Source organism: Pan troglodytes, chromosome 1, assembly GCF_028858775.2.
Source record: "Pan troglodytes isolate AG18354 chromosome 1, NHGRI_mPanTro3-v2.0_pri, whole genome shotgun sequence".
In the NCBI taxonomy this organism is placed as follows: domain Eukaryota; kingdom Metazoa; phylum Chordata; class Mammalia; order Primates; family Hominidae; genus Pan; species Pan troglodytes.
The window spans coordinates 22,297,448-22,318,664 of NC_072398.2; the positions used below are offsets into that span (position 1 = coordinate 22,297,448).

The 21,217-nt window shown below is 55.6% G+C and overlaps 2 protein-coding genes across 17 annotated transcripts in view; one reads left to right on the forward strand and one right to left on the reverse strand.

Annotated features, from left to right (window-relative positions):
- The window catches only part of CDC42BPA (CDC42 binding protein kinase alpha), a 329,589-nt gene extending 324,980 nt beyond the window's left edge, over positions 1-4,609 (forward strand). For all 11 annotated transcript variants that reach the window (XR_010150112.1, XM_016939982.4, XM_016940026.4 and 8 more), the window contains one exon: positions 104-4,609. Coding sequence is in view for 10 of the 11 variants with exons in the window: in XM_016939982.4 (XP_016795471.1) it covers positions 104-235 (132 nt within the window). In the remaining variant the exon portion in view is untranslated. The remainder of the gene's footprint in view (positions 1-103) is intronic.
- Positions 4,610-6,925: 2,316 nt separating this feature from the next.
- COQ8A (coenzyme Q8A) overlaps positions 6,926-21,217 on the reverse strand; it is a 47,358-nt gene continuing 33,066 nt past the window's right edge. For all 6 annotated transcript variants that reach the window (XM_514248.9, XM_009441583.5, XM_063791273.1 and 3 more), the window contains exons 5-15: positions 17,045-17,119; positions 12,320-12,442; positions 11,706-11,791; positions 11,435-11,575; positions 10,834-10,915; positions 10,613-10,706; positions 10,231-10,372; positions 9,811-9,918; positions 9,525-9,590; positions 9,129-9,215; positions 6,926-8,017 (exon numbers count right to left, since the gene is read on the reverse strand). In XM_514248.9, the coding sequence (XP_514248.4) occupies positions 7,733-8,017; positions 9,129-9,215; positions 9,525-9,590; positions 9,811-9,918; positions 10,231-10,372; positions 10,613-10,706; positions 10,834-10,915; positions 11,435-11,575; positions 11,706-11,791; positions 12,320-12,442; positions 17,045-17,119 (1,289 nt within the window). In that variant the 3' untranslated portion in view covers positions 6,926-7,732. The remainder of the gene's footprint in view (positions 8,018-9,128; positions 9,216-9,524; positions 9,591-9,810; positions 9,919-10,230; positions 10,373-10,612; positions 10,707-10,833; positions 10,916-11,434; positions 11,576-11,705; positions 11,792-12,319; positions 12,443-17,044; positions 17,120-21,217) is intronic.

Below are 21,217 nucleotides of genomic sequence, written 5' to 3' on the forward strand. Positions count from 1 at the left end.
GTTATTTGGTCAGGGTGGCTGGAGGGGGCGGTGGTAATCTGAGCCCCTTCTGCCTCCCTTTCTCCCCCTCCTTCTCATTAATGTTTTACTTTGGGCCTTACAGGACTCTGACTCTCCGAGGCATTCCACAGCTTCCAACAGTTCGAACCTAAGCAGCCCCCCAAGCCCAGTTTCACCCCGAAAAACCAAGAGCCTCTCCCTGGAGAGCACTGACCGCGGGAGCTGGGACCCGTGAGCTGCCTCAGCACTGGGACCTCTCGCTCTCTGCTCCCTGCCACTCGCCTCCTCTCACTTTCATCTCTTCCCTCCACCTCGCCTGCTCGGCCTGAAAGCCACCAGGGGCTGGCAGCAGTAGCAGGACAGGGATTCAGGAGTTCTGACGACACGACTCTCAGATCCACGCCCCCAGCCTAACAGCAACAACAAAGACAGACTTTCCGTAGCAGCTTAGATTAACGTTGATTTCATTCCATGCACTTAGAGTTGCTTTCAGTAACATTTTACCCCTACTCCCAAAGGTAGCTTAAATAGACAGATTACACAAATGTAAGTGATAAGAATAAGATTAGACAGATTTTGCTTTCACAGTAGAGTCTCATTATAGTCCTAAAATAGCTCATGGGCTTCTCCGCATCCAGAAGGGAGAATCCGTCCCTGGAGTGGCTCACTAAGCTCTTAATCAGCAAACGCAGTGAGTATCAACCTGATTGTTGCCAGGAAATCCTTATGAATTAAAACAATGCATATTTTACTACAGTACAGAGTTTAAATGAATACATAAATGTAGAAGTACTGAATGTATATATTTAAAAGGAGCCTCTTGTATTCAACAAAAGATGGATGCATATATAAGAGAGATGATTTAATTTAAAGAAATATGTTGTTTCTTGTCTGTAATGTAATGGGTGGAAAGGCCTCAAGCTCACATTTGTAGAGAGAGAGCGAGAGAAATCAGAGTTCCCTTTATTGCCCTGTCCTCAAACTGGTCATAGGCTCTAGTCACCTGGGGAGCTGTAGAAAACACTTGCAGACCCTGGTTTTGCTGGTTTGGGGCATGCCCTGGGCACCAGAGCTTTAACATTTGAAGCCACTTCAGCAGCAGCAGCAAAAGGCGAACTCATCTCTACCCAAGATGTTTCTTTTCCTAGTGGTGGAATTTGAACACTTCTCACTTTTTATTGTATTTTATCTTCCGCAGATAAATGTAGAAATACACGATTCTGTCACCTCTGATCCCTTCCATCTGAAAGGGTACAAGGAGTGTTGTAGCTTCTGAAGGTGCAGAAAACAATTTCTAAAAATGCTTTTATTCCTGGGCTAATCCTGTCCCTCCCTAAGTCACAGCGAGGTGTCCGTCCCAGGGCTGGAGATGCTTCCCAAGGAGGAGTCTGTTTTGTTGAGAGTGGGCGTGGGCTTCTTCACATAAGCCTGGGGAAGGAAGAAAAAAAGGCTTTCATTACCAAATAATGTAAAACCTCAAAAGCAAGGGCTTCAACAGCCTTAACCAAATATTATTCCCCATAGCCAGTGGAAAATGGATGTGACAACCCCAGTGCGCAGGCCAGAGTGAGCCCAGCACGGCGCTCCGACTGGCTTCCTCTCTCAGGTGCTGGATTGTGGGGTTGGTGGCATTTCCAGCTGGATTCCTCCTGTTGTAGTTGCCATAAGGAAATGAGATGCAGAATCAGAAGGATCTATTTCTACAGAATCATTTCACCAGTTAAGCACATGAGTAGAGAAAGAGATAAAAATAAAAGTATCTCATGAAGGAAAGAGATTTTGCCTCTCTTTTACTTTTCACCTAAGTTTCTCTGAGAAATAGAGACAGGATTCTCTCTTTAAAATTCAGTGAAAATGAAGAAAGTTTTCCTGCAGTTGCTAACCCAAGTTGCAGTGTTTAAGGCCATCATTTCACTGCTGCTGTCTGTGACTCCACGTCTGTGTCACTGAGGTGGCCTGCGTGTCACTGAGGTGGCCACCATGCTGGCCTGAGGCATGTGCAGGGAGCTGAGGCTGTTTCCAGGTGATGCTGCTGTGTGGAGAAGGTTCTGAGATGCAGTGAGGGATCCTGCTGGGGATTCCATTGTAAGCACCTATAATCGGGAATTTTCATGTAACAGCTTTGACATTTAAACATTCTGAGTTTGGTGCCGGCTCAGATTTGATTATATTTTATTTTGGATGGGTGTAATTCACAGCACAGTTCTAATCTCCCAAATCTTTCTGCTTTTTAGAATGAAGTATAAAAATACTTTTGTCACCTGAATACCAAGAGTTGGCCCTTTAGTTGGATCATTGTCATATGACTTGGTAGATCCTTGTCCTCAGCACTTCACGTGAGAGAAGGGAGTCAGCCAGCCGGCCCCCTGCTTGGTGCTCGTGACCAGCTCGCACCCCTTCTGTCCACCCTTCTCTCCTCTCCTCCCCACTCTCCCCACCCTCCCCACTCTCCCCACCCTCCCCTCCTCTCCTCCTCACTCTTCCCACCCTCCCCATCCCCACCCTCCCCATCCTCCTCTTCCCTTTCCCCTTGCCTTCTCCTCTCTCCCTTCTCTTCTCAGGCAGGGAGGAGGCCATCCCAAGCCGAGATTAACAGGACTTGACATAAGCCATTAGTTTGTAGCTTTGACAAGTAATTATGAATTTTTGTTGCTTATAGGTGCTTATTTTGCAAAGGATGCTTTTAAGATCAAAATAATAACCCTACCTAAAGTCTAGGCTCCACTGCTATGGGTCATACTCTTCAGCCTCCCAACAGGGCAGATGAGAGAGAGCTACTGAGGCTTGTCTAGGTTGCCAGGCTAACTGGGCGGCTTGTCCATATTCACCCCATGGATTGCACCATGGCGCTCTTTGATTTTTCCACTGCAATGGCAAGTAATCTCATCAGTCATAATAGAGCAGTCCCGAATGCGTGCAGATTCTAAAAGCAGGGCTTTAGGAGAGAAACACTGCCAGGGGGAATAGTTTTGGGGAGGGTTTTCCCAAAATAACGGTCATCCTGCTGGGTTTATCCCACCCTTAAATATGAAGCCTGTTACCTCCAGAAGCTTCTGAGAAGAATGATGTGAAAAGACAGGGAGTGGGTTCCAGGCAAAGAAAACATAATGACCATTCAGAGGAGTCAGTAGCAAAGCTCAGAGATAAAGTATTTTATTACTATCTGAAGTTATCTTTTGTTTTCATGCAGGACATTTTAAAAACGTATATGGCAGCAGAAACTTGTTTCTCAATAGGAAAAATACATTCAGAGGCATTTCTGGGATAGTCTATCTGCGTTAGTATTTGGTGCTATCTATGTCCAGCCAAGTTATCTACCCTCGAATTCTGACTAATCATGTTTTGTGCTTTGGGTATTTAGAATTACATACATATATATTATTTCTTTTTGCCAAAAACAAAAGTCTTGCTCCTTGTCAAATGATTGCTAAAGTAGATCTTACATTTTTTGTTATTATGTATGTATTTATACACACCCCCAACACACTTAGTGATTTCTGTTATTTCCTAGGGAGCACAGCTTTAAGGCTATGAGATACAACTAAAAGGAGCCCATCTATTTGGTTTTCCAGCCAATTATTGTACTCACATTTCAGGGGAGAATCTGAAATTCCTGTCATGTTTACAGCAACAATCTATCATTCCTGGCTAGCTCTCAGCCTCTCTCTCCTTCCATAGGTTAGAATTATGTCATTTTGTTACTTAGTGGCCACATCTATTTCTGAGAAAGACTGGTTACATTTATGTGGCATCTCAGGTATCATTAAGGAAAAGCCAGAGCAGGGGTGAGCAGAGGTCAAAACCACAGACGCAGCAGGGCCATTTGCCGCCTTTGGCCAGGATCACAACCACTGCAGTCTCCCAGCAGGTAGGCCTTGCCAAGCCTAAGGCTCCCCATCCAATCTAGACAGACGGGCGCTCAGAGCAGACTTTGCCGTAGCCCATGTCTGGTGAGCACAACAGGGAATGAATTGGGCACTCCACTCCCCCATCTCTCTGGCCCAGCCCTGAACTAGATGAGCTGCATTTCATGGAGCCCATTTAAAAACCTCTTTCCTTATGACTTTGTTACTCAAGTCCAGAGTTCTCTGTGCACTTCTGCTAGATAAGGAGTGTAAGCCCTGCCCCCCAGCACTGGCAGCACGCTGGGCCCTCCCCACACAGGACACCGTGCAGTTCCGGGGGAAGCTGACTCAAATCAACCTTGAAATCTCATGAAAACAAAATGACTTGTCTTTTTATTTGATAGTGTAATATCATTCATTTTATAAATTTTTTAGGGTTTTTCTCGTAATATTGTACAGTTTTGCATGGCCTGGTGTGATCATTTTTTGGTTAGAATATAATGCTGACAAATGTGGATGGAGGGGAAGATACTGCTTTAGCCTATACTCCTTATTTTATTTTGTTTGGTTTTATGCCCTCAGTGTCTTAGGGAACTTTATAAGAGATCCTCTGCTACCAAACAATGATGTGGATTCTTTTGCACAGAAATATTTAAGGTGGGATGGTAAAAAATGTCACAAAAGACTCCTCACCAATATTTTATGTTGATATCACTTAATATTAACCAGACTTTGCTGTATTGCAATAAAACAGAGAACTGTTAGCATTGAGTATTTTGTCTCTTTTCCCCCCACTTGAAAGTCTGAGAAATAGAGAAAGGTGCCACCTCTCCGCCTGTCACTTCTCTTCTTTCTGCTGGCCTCCTTCCTCATCCAGGCTGCTTCCTTATGCCGTAAAAGGACATGGGGTTAGTTTGCCCCTGTGGTTTAATCTAGGACTTTCTTAATTTCTTCCTTAGCTCGGGTAAGAATGATGTTCAATTCTCCTGAAGCTTTCAACTCCCTTCTTCTGGCCAGAACTTTGCTGTTGCTGTTACTTCGGTCCACAAGACCAAACCCTGGCTGCGTGAGGTTTCCTGAGTGGCCCTGACAGTGTGAATGTGGGAGCAGTTTGATTTTGTGTCACTTAAACAAGACGGACTGTTACTGCTTTTCTGGAGTTAGAACGGTTCATCTAAGAACATACGGGGAAGGTCCAGGGGTGGGGTTAAAGGAACTCCTGAACTGGTGGCAGCTAAGTAGTTATTCGGAGAATACTTCCGGTTCCAATGGCCCATGGAATTGACATTTGTGGCTGATACTGTTATGTTGGTTTGCTATAGTGTCAGCCATGCAGTGCTTTAGAACAGGGCTTGGCAACCCTTTTCTGTCCAGGACCAGTTAAGAAATCCTTGTGCCTTTGTGTATATAGTTTGCTGCGGCTCCCCGGCTCTGGCATTTCAGTGCAAAAACAGCCTTAGCCTGCTACGTACATAAACGAGAGTGGCTGTGCCCCAATAAAACTTACAGAAATGCAGTGGGCCAGATTTGGCCCTTGGACCATCATAGTTTGCCAGCCCTTCGTTTGGTCCCCTTAGTGTAGACTGTATGTAAGACTAGACTGTCTTGTTCCAAATCCTCATTCTGCCACTTAACCTCTGGGCCTCTTTTTTTTTTTCCTCTCTAAAAAGGCCCACTTGGAGTGTCAAGAGTTAATGCACTCAGAATCTAACTTCTAGCCTATGGTTTAGTGTTTTGTCCTTATGAGTAACCGCCAAAGCCTACAGTAACAAATATTTTTTTGTTGTGCGGTGTCCAGCCCTTCACGAGATGTTAGGGATACGAAGACACAGACCCTGGGAAAATCAAGCCATGATTTGCCATGTTCTCATGCCCCATGTCTCAGTGTGAATGGGTGAGCACGGGGAGTCATTCATCACAATACTGTAAAAATCAAAATAGGTACAAAAGAATAAGTATGTGTGGCCAGCTTCAGAGCCAGCTTTACTTGGGGATTAAAGTCATTTGCAATCCAGTGATCCCCACTGTCTTCACAGGGAGGGCTCTAGTTCTCAGCCGGCTCTCAGACTTAGGACACACAAACCACATTCCAGTTTCCCTTAGAAAACTTCTCCTGTTCCAGCAGTTATGGTGGTGGTTCCTGGGGAAGCAAATGCTGGCTGTTCTTCTCCTCTCCCTTCCCCCCACATGCTGCTGCTGCTTGACTTGTTTGGCTTGTTGTTCAAGAGGAATAGACTGTGAGAGCCCTGGCTGGGGCTGGCCTGGGTTCTTCCCCTGCTGTTTACTCTGCAGGGCGATGGCTTCAGATCTGAGTGCTGCAGAGGAGTTCGCTAAACAGCAGCAAATAGCCTTAAGAAGAGGGCCACAAGAGGAGTTTCAGCCAGGGATCTGACAGTGGTGCTGGGCGCCGCTGCTAGCCAGGCAGCCTCACGGATGCCACCCAGGCCTCTCCATCCTGTCCCGGAGCCCACTGGGTCTGCTACTCGGCAATCCCAAATTTCAGAAACTATATTTTCTTTAAGAACCCTGAAAGCCTATACCTCTCAAAGCCTCTTTTGGGCCTGTGCATTCTGCAGATGCACTTTCAACTGCTCACAGGTCCGTAGAAAGGGCCCCAGCTCAGTGTCCAGTGTGTCCTGTTATCTAGTAATCAGTCTGGTCCCAGGAAAAGCCACTTTTCAGGACGTGGTCCTCAACTGCAGCTGATGTCTAGAGAGGAGACGTCTCACTGTGATGCAGACCTGGCATCAGCCGTGCTGGCAGGTGTCACTGTCCTCCCAGTTGCCACCATCACCAGGTACAGCAGCTTCAGGAGTGTGGTACGGCCACCCGGGGGCTGGGGCAGTGACACCGCAACCTCTCCTCCTGTTCTCCACCCCTCCCACCTCCCTTCTTACAGGGAACGGGGCTGAGCCTTCCAGGTTCAGGGCCAAGGGCCTCATGCTGAACCAGTCCCAAACCTTGCAAATGGGCTGTGACACTGAACCTGCTGACCGTCAGGTCAGAAAAGAACCACCACCACGAGCTAGAAGATACGGGTCGTCATTCTCCAGAATACAGAAGAGGGTACACGCGCCAAAGCACTTCCCATGAGCATTTTTATTAAATTGAAACAAGTTGTTGATTCGATAATTACAAGACTTGTACAAAAATTCACAGCGCCTGTGAGGAGCCTTTGGCTGGAACTGGTGACACCTGTGCCTCTCCAGACAGAGGAAGGAAGTCCCACCCCGCCTTCCAGCAGCAGCGAGCCTGTGTCTGGCATTCCCTGTTCCGCTGCTCCCACCCTCACTGTGGGGCAGCAGTTCTTTAGGAACATTCAGCTGTCAAAGGTGAGAGCCAGCCCCACAGGCCTGGGCCTCGCAGGCTTAAGGAGCACTTGTTGGCACTGTTAGCTCAGCACCTCTCCCAGCTCCAGCCCATCGGCTGGAGAGGAAAAGGGCAGAAAACACAAATCTCACTCTAGAAACACATACACACACCTACTACACAGATGATAAAATCCCACAATCGTATCTGTTCATGTTACTGGGTTTTGCACTGAACAGAGATTGGAAGGGAGTCAGGACTCTCTCCCTTCTGCTTAACATTCACATCAGGAAAAAGAAGAAAACAAAGTTGCCCTTTCATCTTCATCTGCTTATTTCAGAGGACACACGGAGGCAGACTGACCGAGCAGTGGGGCTTCATCTTCATTCTTGCACTTCTCACCCTACAACCATTTAGCAACAGAAACCGTGGAAAGCGCTGGCTATGGGGCTCCAGGCAGCCACCCCCCTTATTGGGCAAAGGAGTTAAAAAGAGCATCACCACCACCTCGCTACTGGTTTTTGGCCTGTCTGAGGGAGAGAGTTCCCGCGGAGCCGGCCTGGGCGTGGCCCGCAGCCCTACTGCTGGGCCTGCCTCTTGCAGTAGTTGCTGTAGGCCTCCTCGAACATGGCCTTGCAGGGGAAGCGGGCCTTCAGCTTGGAGCAGATGAGGAAGGAGCCCCCCATCTTCCTGTGCAGGGAGTAGGTTTCCTCGGGTGGGGGGACGAGACGGTGCCTCAGCATGACGGGAATCAGGTTGTGGATCTTCTCGGTGGTGCTCTGGGTGCCAAAATCAAAGGGCTCATCGGAGGCGAAGGCCTCCCCCAGGATGAGGATGGCATCCAAGTGGGCGTCTTCCATGACCTGGGGCAGGAGAGGAAGGATAAATGGCGGCGAGACACCAGAGCCCTCCACCAGCCCGGGTTCCTCCCACAGTGCCCGGGGCGCTGAGTTCTCATTCAAAGCTCTGCTGTAAACTGGATTACATCATGGTAATGGGCATAAACTCAAACCCACAGGGGCCGGGAACACGAGGGTAACATGGACTGGGCTGATGTGATCAAAAGGGAGTGGCGGGGCCTGTGGCAGAGTGCAGAGGATGCGTCCCGCCTCGTGGCACTCATTCAGAGTTTTAACAAAACACTGTTCTGGACAAAAAGAACAGAGTCCATGGGCCTGAGCTGGCAGGGCCTCCCACCATGCGTGTCTGAGCCTGCCAGAGTCCACCCAAGACACACCCAGCAGCCGTGTGTCTGCCCACGGGAACTAGCAACCTAAGGAAGCCGCCGCCAGCAGAGCAGGGGAGAGGAGCTGCCGCCAGGGACAGCCCAAGGTGGTCAGAGGGACGGGGCGGCCAGGAATCGAGTCAGTGCGAGTGGCCATAAGGAAGAGGCGGGAGAGAGCTGCTGCCCGCTGAGCGCTTACAGCTGAGATAAGGGGGGCTCAGAGATACTGACAAGCCTCAAATGACACTCCTATGAGACGGCAGACCCAAGGCTTGACCTGGATTTCTTTAACTCCTTCCCCACTGTCAAACAGCAAGCGGAAAATGCCACTTTGTGGGTGGCTTCAGGCGGCACCAGCACAGACCGTTCCCCTTTATTTAAAAGGCTTCTAAGGTTTCTTCCAACTCCCCCCAGGGAGGCTCGATGAGGGGAGGGCTGGGGCTTCCCTTCCCACTTGCTCTGCACGTTGGCTCAATCGAGGCCCAACCCCAAGCCCTAAGTGGGCAAGAGTGAGAGGCAGAAACAAGAGCTTCACGACAAGTCCCCAACTCACTGGCCCACTCGGAAAATCTCACGCACAGCAGGGCAGCATGGGCCGGGGTGGGCCCCAGCTTTCGGACCGTGCCCAAGGAGGCCCGGGCTCTGGGGGCCCCTTGAGGGCAGCTGCCCCCTGTGCTTTCATCCATTCTTACACAGGGAGCCGGGCCCTGGGTCAGCAGGCCCGGGGGATCCCCCGCAACCCTGCTCACCTTGACCTCGTAGCCGGTGAGGAACTTCATCTCTATGGATTTCGCCCGCACAGTCTCCCTGTCCCTGTCAGCAGCAGCCCTGATGATCTGGGGAGAGGCACAGGAGGGGACCGTGGGCAGCATGGAAAGAAAAGCTCCCGACATCCCAGGGAGCCAAGTGCCACACCCGAGCCCACCCCACCCTCATCCTCTCCCTGCACAGGGCCCCCGGCCAGTGCTGTGACACGCCTGGCAGCTGTCAGCCTAACTGCCTGCTGTCACCAGACCTGAGGGGCAGGCAGCGCAGATGGGGACACAAGGGCAGGAACCCAGTCATTCTCCCTACCCCGAGTCCCCCAGCATCCTGTCCCAGCCTCAGAAAAACATGGACCAAGGCCAGGGCCCCTCTCCAGTTACCTGAATGTAGAGGTCGGTGAAGGATCTGTCATATTCCCGCGTTGCCCCAAAATCCAAAAGAGCCACCTGGGGACAGAGACACCAGGAGAAGTTTGGCCCTGGTGCTCCACGGTGCGGGTATGTGGGGCCGGGAAGGGGGTGCAACAGAGGGCAGTGAGGATCCCCACTCCCAGAGCCCTGAGCTCTCTGCTGACTTTCCCAGGACAAGGGGCAGTCCAGGGCCTCACGTGCCCCATTCGGAGAAGCTCTCAGGCCTGGCTGCGGGTGCCCCCACCCTGGGGCTCACCTTGTGCTGCTGGGGGTCATAGAAGAAGTTGGACCAGTTGGGGTCTGTTTGCATGAAGTGGAACTCGAACAGCTCCCTCAGGCACAGAACCAGGATGTTGTAGCAGATCTGTGGACAGCGCAAAGGGTCTGTGTCAGGCAGCACCACACTGCCTGGTGCCCTGGGAGACTGGGGCCAGAGAAGCCCCTGCCTCCTGTTTTACCCACCCTACCCTGGGGACTGTTTGATTCCCAGTGTTACTTGGGCCAGGGAAGGCAGCAGCTCCCCTGTGTCCCCCTAAGTCCCACTGGTGCTACTTCACTGCCCCTCACCCCCAGGGAGCACCTCAGGGCTCCAAGTCCCCAGCTCACACTATTAGGTCACCAAACAGCCACACAGCAGGGCCACCCTGGCCCCACCTGTCTGCTGGCACAGACAAACCTCGTTCCGAATCTCCTGGCTGAGCCCTTCGGCCTGGTCCAAGGGGAAGCCGGACACCAGCTCTGTGGTCAGCACATGTGGGCTGCAGAGTTCATCCACAATCTCAGGCACATAGAAGAAGGGGTGGCCCTTCAGCAGGTCCCTGGGTAGGGGAGGGAGGTCACGCCCTAGCCACAGGCCCTCCACACCGTCCCCCCCCCCACACACACCCCCCCAACCAGGCAGAGGGCCCTCCTTCACCCCAGGCAGGATATGGCCTCGGCCCAGGCTGCAACCCCAGCCCTCTGCCCCTCAGAGCTGGAGGGGCCTTCACCAGCTGCTGAACATGGTCCCTTCTGCCTCCCTGGTGCAAACACGCAAGGGGCCCGGCCGGGGGCCACACCTGAACTTGCGGGCGCAGGCGGCCTCTCGCTGGTAGTCACACTCCAGGGCCAGCTCCCGCCTCAGCACGTCGATCAGGTGCTCGGGGAACAGGCCTGGGCCGGGGAGGAGGGCATCAGCGAGGAAGGGGGCTCTGCAGGGAGGACCCCCTCTGGTCCCCAGAACCCAACACAGATGCCTGCCACCCACTCCTGCCCTTGACCCAACCACCTAGCCTCAGACCTTCTGGAAGCATGTTGCTCATGTTCAGCACGGCCATGAGGTTGTTGACATCACTGTTGATGCTCTGGGCCACACCAGGGTACTGTGGGGGTATGGGTGAGGCAGGGGAGTTAGCCCAGGGAGACGGGTGGGCCCTGCCTGGGGCACTCCCCCAATGCCCCACTGGCTTCCCAGCTGTGTCCTGGCCCCAGCCCACATCCTGGAGAACCAGAGCTAAGACCCAGCCATGCTGCCGTGACCTGGACCCCATCACAGCCTCGTTGCCCACCTTCTACTCCTGCCTCACCTCACCCCTGGGAACAGCTCACGGCCACCCTCCCACCAGCTCTGGCCCCAAAAGGCAATCACTTGTCCCCTGTCCCTGCCCATCCCAAATCAAGCTTGCTGGGGGCCCCTCCATGCCCCCAAAGTCACTCATTTAGCAAATACTTCCCAAGCTTCTGGTGCCGTCCAGGCACTGGGGCCAGAAGACACCACATATGGCCCTGCCAGGAGAGAGGGTGCCCTGCGGGACGTGGGGTGTAGAGGCCTCCATGAGCCAGCCCCAGCTCTGCCCCCTGCAGCCCCCATAGGGACAGGCACTGCGCATCAGGCCGCCTACCTGGATCTTCATGGCCACCTCGCGGCCGCCCTTCATTCGGGCCAAGTGCACCTGCCCAATGGATGCGGCGGCGAAGGGCCGCTCCTCGAAGTATTCCAACTTGTCCCGCCAGTTGGGGCCCAGGTCGTTGTTGAGAGTTTTCTGAAGGGCAGGGCCAGGGAGGGGCTCTGAGCATGCCCTGCCTGGGCCACCCGGAGAAGCCCCAAGTCTGTCCCCTCCACCCAGTGGGGGCCGAGGCCACAGAGAGCGGGCAGAGCCCCTGGCTCCTCACCATCATCTGCTTCAGTGGCATGAAGTCCGCGCTCTGCCGCACCCGCTCGAAGATCTTAGCCAGGTGGGGGTTGATAAAGGCGTCATCTGGAAGGCAGGAGAATGACACAGGGTGAACCTGGGGATTAAAGTGTGCGCCCAGGACCTGGGCGGGCACACTCCTGGGACGCCCTGGCCACCACACCCTCCCCATCAGGAGCACGGGTGAGGCCAGAAAGACGGGAGCCCTCGCACACACGCCCTCGGCCACTCAGCGTCCCCGGAGCCCCAGCCTCCGCCCAGTGACCTGAGAAGGTGGGCTTTTTACACTCAACATGCAGAGTTTTTCATAAGTACAAAAGAAATTTGGAAAATAAAACATAGTAAAATGTTGAAATGACCTGTGTTCTGACCACCTGTAGAGAGCAATTTTTCCTCTCTGCTCTTTATTCCATGTGTTTGTTTGGACCCAGAGCCACCCGTCTGGAGACCAGGCCTATTATCTTCTAAGATCTCTCCCCAGCCTGCTCACATCTTGCCCACTGAGCTTTGGTGGGGCCACTGCTCCCGGCCCTGGAAGTTGACCCCCCCAGCAGCCCACGCAGTCCCGGGGCAGCAGCCCCCGCGCCCACTCACCCTGGATGCTCAGCATCTGGCCCAGCTTGAGCGCCGCACCACGCACCTTGCAGAGCGTGCGCACGATCCGCTCTGCATTGGCCTCGGACAGGAAAGGACTGGAACCCAGCACGGCCTTCTTCCCTGTGGGCGGGCAAGAGGGGTCACCACGGCACTCGGGGGGGTCTGGGAGTGGGATGGCAAACCCCGCCTGATACAGACGGAGGCTCAGACAATGTCCTTCCTCCCAGGCGTCCATAAAACCAGCAACATAACTAACTACTGTTCCATGTCCACCTCCCCAAGCCTGTGTGAGCCACATGCCCAGGCCCTACGCCAGCGCCTCCCAATACACACAGGCATGCACACATACATATGTGCACACACACACGCACACACACAAAGGGCCTCTCCCTTCCATATGGGGACCTGGCGGGCCGTGACAGGGCCATGGTGCTGCCTGTGGCTGGAAGGGGTGTGGGAATGGGAACCAAGAGGGATGTAGGGACCCAGAGGACCCCAGGTGAGGAGGTGCCGAGCCTTTGCCCTGTGCACCCCCACCCAGGGCACTGCACAAAGGCCCGCTGCACCTGTGGGGTCGGCATGCATTTGCACATGGGGCCAAGTGGCTTCAGCCAGAGGGCTGTCCTCAAGGGAAGGGCGCTCAGGCCAAGGGCAGCACAGCCCAGGGGTGCCCGTCTCTCCTGTCCACCCACAGAGGCCCCCTGCAGCTCAGTGCAACCAGCTGGCCAGTGATGAGCATGCAGTGACCCCAAGGGTGCAGGTGGCCTTTTTCCAGTCCACCAAGGGGAGGGCTGAGGGCCGTGACTCAGGAGCAGCAGAAGGCCGGCTAAGTCAACTGCCAGCAGCCATGTGGCCCAGGGCTTCTGGGTCCTCTCTAGCTTCCCCCCCCCATCCTGGGCCATCAGTTCAGTGCTGCCTAGACATGGAGGTGCCCCTATCCAGAGGCAGACAGAGGCCTGAGCAGGGATCTGGGGCTCCGAGTCCTTCCACCTTCCCTGAGTTCCTCAGCACCCCTTGTCGCCGGGCCTCCAGCCCTTGTGACATTCGGAGCTTCTCCTGCCTTCTGTCCTGTGAATCTAGTTAGATCTCAAGCCCCAAGAGGTCGCAGTGCGGCTTCCTCCTCTCTGGCCCCCACAGCACCCAGCATTTGCCTCAGTTCAAATCACTTCAGGCCTGGCACAGCCCTCGGGTGGCACGGAGCCAGGTCTCCAGCAGGGGAAGAGAGAGGTGACCGTGCTACTGCCCTCTGCCCCGGAGCCGGGTGCAGCCTGGCCCCTGAGAAACCAGGGTGGGGCGGGCCGCCCTGAGAATGGAAGCCCTGCAGGCCCAGAAGAGGAGCCTCGGAGAAGACCCGCATCTGCCCACACATGCAGGCAGCTACATGGAAAGGGGCCAGGCTCACTCCAGGGTCCCAGACAGCAGGAAGGGCCCGGTGAAGGTGGGAGATGTTAGCTCTGCGGGAAGAGGCTGAGCTGCCCTGGGAGGCTGAGCTATGACCCATGGGCAGAGCGAGTCCAAGAGGGCTGGGCCCAGAAGGGTCCCTCGGCCACCCCCTTGCCTTATGCAGCAGCAGACGCCAGCACCAAAGGAAAGGCAGTCAATGTCCCCTCTGCCCCCTAGGCCTGTGGTACTTGTGGGCTGGGGGTTTGGGCCTGGGTCCCTGGGGAGGGGCAGGCAGAGAGGCAAACCTTGAGGAGAGGCCACTGCCCCAGGCCAGAGGAGGGACAGTCTGTCTCCTCATGACACACAGAGTAGGCCTAGGCTAGCGGCAGCACTCCTGAGAGATGGAAACGGTGCCTGGCCCAATCCGGGCTTTCCCAGGTAGCCCATTGGCAAAGCTGGTCAATGCCACAGGCTGGAGGTATGTCCCCCACCCAGGCAGGGCTGGCTGTGAGAATGACCTGGCAAGTGGGGATGGGCCCAGGGCTACGGCAGTGTGCCCCCAGCTCAGGAAAGGTCCTTCCAGGGCAGAGCTCAGCCAGGGTGGCCGGTGTCCTCCAGTCCAGAGGGTGCCAGGGCCTGGTCAGGAAGCTGGAGCACAGTTTGGGGCTGCCCAGGGCCACCCCACTCCAGCCTAAGCCTCGGGTCCCCCTCTCAGGGCTAACAATGCCTGGGCCCCTTAACCCCCAGCCTGGGGTCACCACTGTCCCTGACAAAGGACACCAGCTGTAACTGTGAAGCCAGCCTGGCCTCTTCCCTGCTTGGATGAGGTAGTCTGGAGAACAGCCAGCTTTGGAGAGGACAGTAGGGGACAGTAGGGGAAGGCTGGCTTCTCCTTCCAGAGAAACCCAGGCTTCATTTCCCAGAGAGTGTCAGCACCAACGCTAAAAATACCCTTGCTAAGCCCTCCGTCCTCAGCCCCTTCCAAGGATGTGCATGCCGCCCGTGTCCCCAGGACTCAGTCCGGGCCTGTGGGATGGACTAGTGCCCTTGCCCCAGAAGGCAGCGTTGGTGGGTGAAGGGGGGCTGTCCGGGGACGGGCAGGGCCCCCAAAGGAGGCTAGCCCAGGCTGGCAGACAGGGCTGTGAGGGCTGCAGTGTGGCCAGACACTGGGTGTCTCTGGGGGTCCCCATGGACGGGGGTGGAAGGGCGTGATAGCAGAATGAGCTGACATTCCCTGAATGGGCCGGGGCCAGGGGACTTGGCCCAGAACTCCAGAGGCATTGAGGAAGATCCACACGCAGACGGTTCCCTTGGCACTGCTCTCCACACCCCAGGCCCCACTAACAGGAAAGCCCCTGCTGGGCTGACCTCGCACCTACCTGGCCCGCCCCCCGTGCCTGAAGAGGCCTGAGGAGGAGCCCGGCCTGGTGCTCACAGGCAGAAGGCGGCAGGGACTCAGTGCGCCCCACTCCTCATCACAGCAGCACGAATGCCCAAAGCCTCAGCGTGGTCCGTTCGCAGGACCTCTCCACAGAGGGCCCGGCCACAGCGGGCCACCAACCTCAGTGGGATGAGTGTCCTGACCTGACCACCTGCCTGACCCTGGCTGTGACCTTCACGTCACAGGTGAGGTGCCTCTGCATAGACTACAGCCTCCCCAGGTTACTAAGCTGGTGAGGAGAAGCCTGCAGGGTCTGCCTGCACACCTCGCCTGTCCCCAGCCACACCTGACCCGGCCAGACCAGGGACTTCCAGAGAGCAGGGCAGCAGCAAAAGGTGGGTTTACAAGGAGGTGTGCGGGTGTGTGGAGGGTAAGGTGTGTGGGTGTGTGGTGGGTGTGTGGAGGGTGTGTAAGGAGGTGTGCAGGTATGAGGTGGGTGTGTAAGGAGGTGTGTGGGTGAGAGGTGGGTGCATGGAGGGTGTGTAAGGAGCTGTGTGGGTGAGATGTGGGTGCATGGAGGGTGTGTAAGGAGCTGTGTGGGTGAGAGGTGGGTGTGTACGGAGGTATGCGGGTGAGGTGGGTGTGTAAGGAGGTGTGCGGGTATGAGGTGGGTGTGTGGAAGATGTAAGGAGGTGTGCAGGTGTGTGGAGGGTGTGTAAGGTGTGCAGGTGTGTGGAGGGTGTGTAAGGTGTGCAGGTGTGTGGAGGGTAAGGTGGTGGGCGGGTGTGTGGAGTGTAAGGAGGTGGGCAGGTGTGTGGAGGGTAAGGAGGTGGGCGGGTGTGTAGAGGGTAGGGTGTGTGGAGAGTGTGTAAGGTGGTGTGTGGCTGTGGTGGGTGTGGAGGGTAAGGAGGTGCAGTGTTCAGTGGGTGTTCGGTGGGTGTGTGGAAGATGTGTAAGGAGGTGTGCAGGTATTTGGTGGGTGTGGAGGGTGTGTAAGGAGGTGTGTGGGTGAGAGGTGGGTGTGTGGAGGGTGTGCAAGGTGTGCGGGTGTTTGGAGGGTATGTGGAGGGTGTGTAAGGAGGTGTTCGGGTGGGCGGAGGGTGGGTGGAGGATAAAGAGGTGTGCGGGTGTGTGGTGTGTGGAGGGTGTGTAAGGAGGTGTGCGGGTGTTCGGTGGGTGCGGAGGCTGTGTAAGCAGGTGTACAGGTGTGTGGTGGGTGTGTAGAGGGTGTGTAAGGAGGTGTGCAGGTATGAGGTGGGTGTGTGGAGGATGTAAAAAGGTGCGTGGGTGTGTGGAGGGTGTGTAAGATGTGTGGGTGTTCGGTGGGTGTGCAGGGGGTGTGTAACGTGTGCAGGTGTTCGGTGGGTGTGCAGGGGTAAGGTGTGGGTGGTGGGTGTGCAAGGCGTAAAGTGTGCGGGTGTTTGGTGGGTGTGCAAGGGGTGTGTAAGGTCTGTGGGCGTTCGGTGGGTGTGCAGGAGGTATAAGGAGGTGTGTGGGTGTTCAGTGGGTGTGCAAGGGGTATGTAAGGTGCGGGTGTTTTGGTGGGTGGGCAAGGGGTGTGTAAGGTGTGCGCGTGTTTGCTGGGTGTGGAGGGGGTAAGGTCTGCGGGTGTTCGGTGGGTGTGCAGGGGTTGTGTGTGGGTGTTCAGTGGGTGTGCAGGGGGTGTGTAAGGTGTCCAGGTGTGCAGAAGGCGTGTGGGTGTGCAGGCAGCCAAAAAGAAGGGGCTGGGTGGCCACTTTGGGCTGGGAGGAGGAAGGGCCTCCAGCCTCACCCCCTCTAAAGCAGGTCAATCTGTCTGTATGAACAGCCTCATCACCCCAGGGACGCCACTTACGTGGAACCCCATGCAAATGCGGCCCAGCTGGCTGACACTCCCAGAGCACAGGTGGGGCTGGGGGCTGACAGGCTCAACCCTCCCGGGGCCCACCCTGTCCCTCCCACTGAAGGGCCCGGCTCACCTGAGGGGTCCTCGGAGCGCAGGCTCTTCTTGGCGACCTCTGCCAGTGCCCCGAAGCCCAGACCCACGGCCAGACCTGCAAGGAGGAGGGGGCAGGCACTCAGTGCTCACGCAGGGCTGGGGCCACCCGCTCGCCCACCCACAAGGCCTGGGGCAGCACCACACAGACACCGCTTGCACCAGGGGCCCTCGCTGCCACACCAGCATTTTGAAAAGTGGGGAACAAGGTGGGAGATGCCACCTGTTGTTTTAAGAGAACATTTGGCTCGAGGTAGGTGTTTCAGTGAAAAAGATTCAGGAATCCCCCACTCCACACCATCACCTTTGATAATTCACAGGCTCACGGGCAAACGGACACCCCAAAGTAATGCCAGCTGGGAAGCACCTGGGAAGGACCCAGCACAAATGGGAAGACGGACCAGGGATGGTCCACAGACCAACGTCACCCCGACCACACAGGGCACCCTGAGAACACAACCACCCGCTTCAGGTCTGTCTGAAGAGCCTCCAATCACCTAGACTTCCCTAATTCACTGGAACAGGAAAGGTGTTGCCACAGGCATACAAAGCACTTGGTGGTGAGAGTGAGAACACTTTTGGCTCCCCCTAATCCAAGCCAGGGGAACTCGCGGGGCTCAGGCGCAGCCCTCGCTGGGGAATGGAAGGCCCTCTCGCCCACCCTGCCCTTTCTGCGGGGCTGGCAAACACTGACATCTGAGGACCGTGGGGTGCCAGGCCTTCCCATTATCCTCTTTCACAATCTTCCGAATCAAGGTCCACTAACATCTCATTTATCCAAAAATCAGTCAATGAATGATCCCAGCTGCTCAAGAAAGCCACTCCCCACCCCTGCCCAGGAGCCCAGAAGGTGCCACTAATGCCACACCTCACCCAGGGCCAGTATTCTCTTCCTTTATACCCAGCTGTAGCTGGCTTTCCGGGTAGGCATGGGTGAGCAGAAAGAGGGTGAAGAGCACCTGGCTGGGCACAGTGACCATGGCCGGCAGGGCTGAGACCAGAGCGGCCGCACGATGAGCCGGCCTCGGAGAGCCCCGCACCCCGCACCCGGGCAACATCGCAGCCCCACAGCCCCGCAGTCCCGCAGCCCTGCAGCCAGGCAACATCGCAGTCCCACAGCCCCGCAGTCCCGCAGCCCCGCAGGCAGGCAACATCGCAGTCCCACAGCCCCGCAGTCCCCGCAGTCCCGCAGCCCCGCAGCCCCGCAGCCAGGCAACATCGCAGTCCCACAGCCCCGCAGTCCCGCAGCCCTGCAGCCAGGCAACATCGCAGTCCCACAGCCCCGCAGTCCCACAGCCCCGCAGTCCCGCAGCCCCGCAGGCAGGCAACATCGCAGTCCCACAGCCCCACAGCCCCGCAGTCCCGCAGCCCCGCAGCCCCGCAGCCAGGCAACATCGCAGTCCCACAGCCCCGCAGTCAGACAACATCGCAGCGCCACAGCCCCACTGCCCGGCAGCCAGGCAACATCGCAGCCGGGGGCTGTTGGGGGAGTGGGCTCACACCAGGACGCTCTGTTTAAGGGGCAAGGAAACTGGCATCTGCTTGCATGTTTCCAAATTCTCTACAGTGATTATGCATGACTTTTATGAAAAACACAGAACTTGTTGAAAAGTTAATGAAAAGTACATTTTAAAACTAAAAAGAAGATAACTCAATTTTTAAAAAAAATGTTTTTGCGATACATTTTTACCCACACCTGGGCAACAGTGCACCCTCCACGTCCCCAGCAGTCTGGGCAGCCCCTGCCTCACAGGCTGTCGTGCGGGCGTGAGTAGAGCACTCGCCGGGCCAGGCACACACAAAGGCCACACAAGCAGCTGCTGTTGTTCTCGTGACTCTATTCAAAAAGGCTGGGCCGGCGCAGAACAAAAGAAATAGAAGGCAAGCCACACATATAATTGTTACTTTTCTAGCAGCCACACTGAAAAAGGCAAGAAGAAACATGCAAAATGAATTCTAATAGTATAATTTACTTAATATACCCAAAATGTTATCATTTCAACAAGTAATCAAAATAAATATTATTAGAGATATTTTGCACTTGTGTGTGTGCACAAAGTCTCCAAACACCATGTGTGTTTTATACTCAGCACATCCCACTGTGGACCAGCCGCATTTCCAAGGCCCCGTGCGGCTGGCGGCTCCGTACTGGGCAGCATGGGGCAGGATAAGCTGAGCCTACTGGCCCTCAGGAGTGACAACACACATGGTACAGATGTCTGCTGTGTTGGGACGGGGGTGCCTGGCAGGTACATCAGCTCTTTCTCTCGCTGTAGAAAGCCCTGGGCTCAGAGCTGGGAGACACAGTCCCCGTTTAAACATTAACTCCCTGATGCCTGCCCACCTCTGCCCTGCCAGCACTCGAGCACACGATCTGACTTAGCGAAATAAACGGAGACAGGCAACATTAGCCTGTGCACTGCAGTGACCTTCACCAATGTCTCTCTGTGTCTGGATTCTTCTCTGCCTGAAGCAAGTCCAGAGACAAGCCCACGAGAGGGGCAGGTGGATCCACAGGTTACCGGAGATGCCACAGCTGTAGGGTGGGCCACATTGAGCTCCTCCTTCTGCAGGCAGAGGTGTGTCCCCCTCACCACCCTCCATCAGGACCCCCCTCAAACTGTTCTCTGGCCACTTTCAGGCACACAGCTCTCCACTGGCAAGGACCTGTTATTAAACAAATGACCAAAAGAACATTCCACAGAGGAGGCCTCAGGCCCCACACGTCCCTCAGGACCGACCAGCCCGGTGCCAGGCCAAGGCGCTGCCCACTGACGGACAGGCAGGCTCCCCAGGGGACAGAAACCAGCCCAGCCGGCCAGCAACCCTGACCTTGGCCTCACGAGCTCCTGCACCAGTGAACCCAGAATAAACTGAGGCCCTCCCGCCCCAGACTCAGCGCATTGCTCAGGAACCCAGGCCAGCCTCTGCCCTCCATTAGAACCAGCCAGCACTGGAGGCAACTCCAGAAGATGAGCACCTCAGCCGGCACTCCCCGGGTCCTCGTGGGACCCCACTCGGCACCCCCACAGCCCTCAGGACACCTCACACCTCTCCCTGCTCAGATCCACATTCTAAGAGCCCCCCCGGCTTGGCCCACATGGCCAGCAAGGTCGTCCTGGAGGAAAACCAGCCCCAGCACAAGCTCCAGGCTCTAAAGCCACTGTGAGCAGCCTTGCTTCCCTCCTGGCCTGTTCCAGGAAAGCTTCTGACATGTTTCTCCGAGAGAAGTTATGCAATGAAGGAATGACAGGGGAGGGAGGGGCAGGCTCTCCCCCAGGCAGGAACACAGGCTGCAGGCCAACCTCCTACGACTTCTGGAGCCCAGTCCCCCACAAGGCCCCATCCTCCCAAAAGTCCCTCTAGGAGGTCATCAGAGCCAAACAGGGCCCTCCTGTGGGCAGTCACTCGGCTTCTGCCCAGATGGACACCAGGAGGTTAAAAAAAGCAAAACATCAAACAACTTCCAACAAACAGGGCCCTTCCTAGCAGGCTGGGTGAAAAGTGCTTAAGGGCAGGGGTGAGTAAGTAAAGTTCCTTGGGGCTTTGGCTTTACCTGCCAGAAACTAGGCCTGTTTACAGACAAGGGCTCGGGGGAGTTTCTCTACCAGCAAGGGGTAAAGATACAGCTAAACAGCAGCAAACTATAAACCAGGCGCTGCGCTAAGCCCAGCTTTTACTGAGGCATCCAACAATCCTCATCTGATAGACAAGAAATCCCCATAGAAAATGCAGCAGCCCAGGAGGCTTCCCTTTGCTTCAAGGTGTTCCTGAATCCCCAGTGTTCAGTCTTTCTCTATCACCACCTGGCATCCTCCAGCTGCCCCAAGCCTCAGGGGAGGACAGGGGGCCTGGGGAGGGGGCTGCAGCCCACAGCATGGCAGGAAGGGGCAGGGGAAGGCGAGAGGAGTTCCTAGCGGCTGCTCTCACAGGTTCTCAGGATCTGTCCCTCTGCTCCCAGAACTGGACTGGTGGGGGAAGGGAAGCCCTACAGCCCCTCTGGGGCCTAATTACAGAGCCTGGCCAGGCTCAGACTTCCACACACACCACAGAGGCCTGGGCTCTAGTCCCAGGGATGTCACAAATAACCATACGGCCCTGGGCCATATGCTTCTTCTTGGCTCAGCTTCCTCATCTGTAACAGGAGAGAATAAGA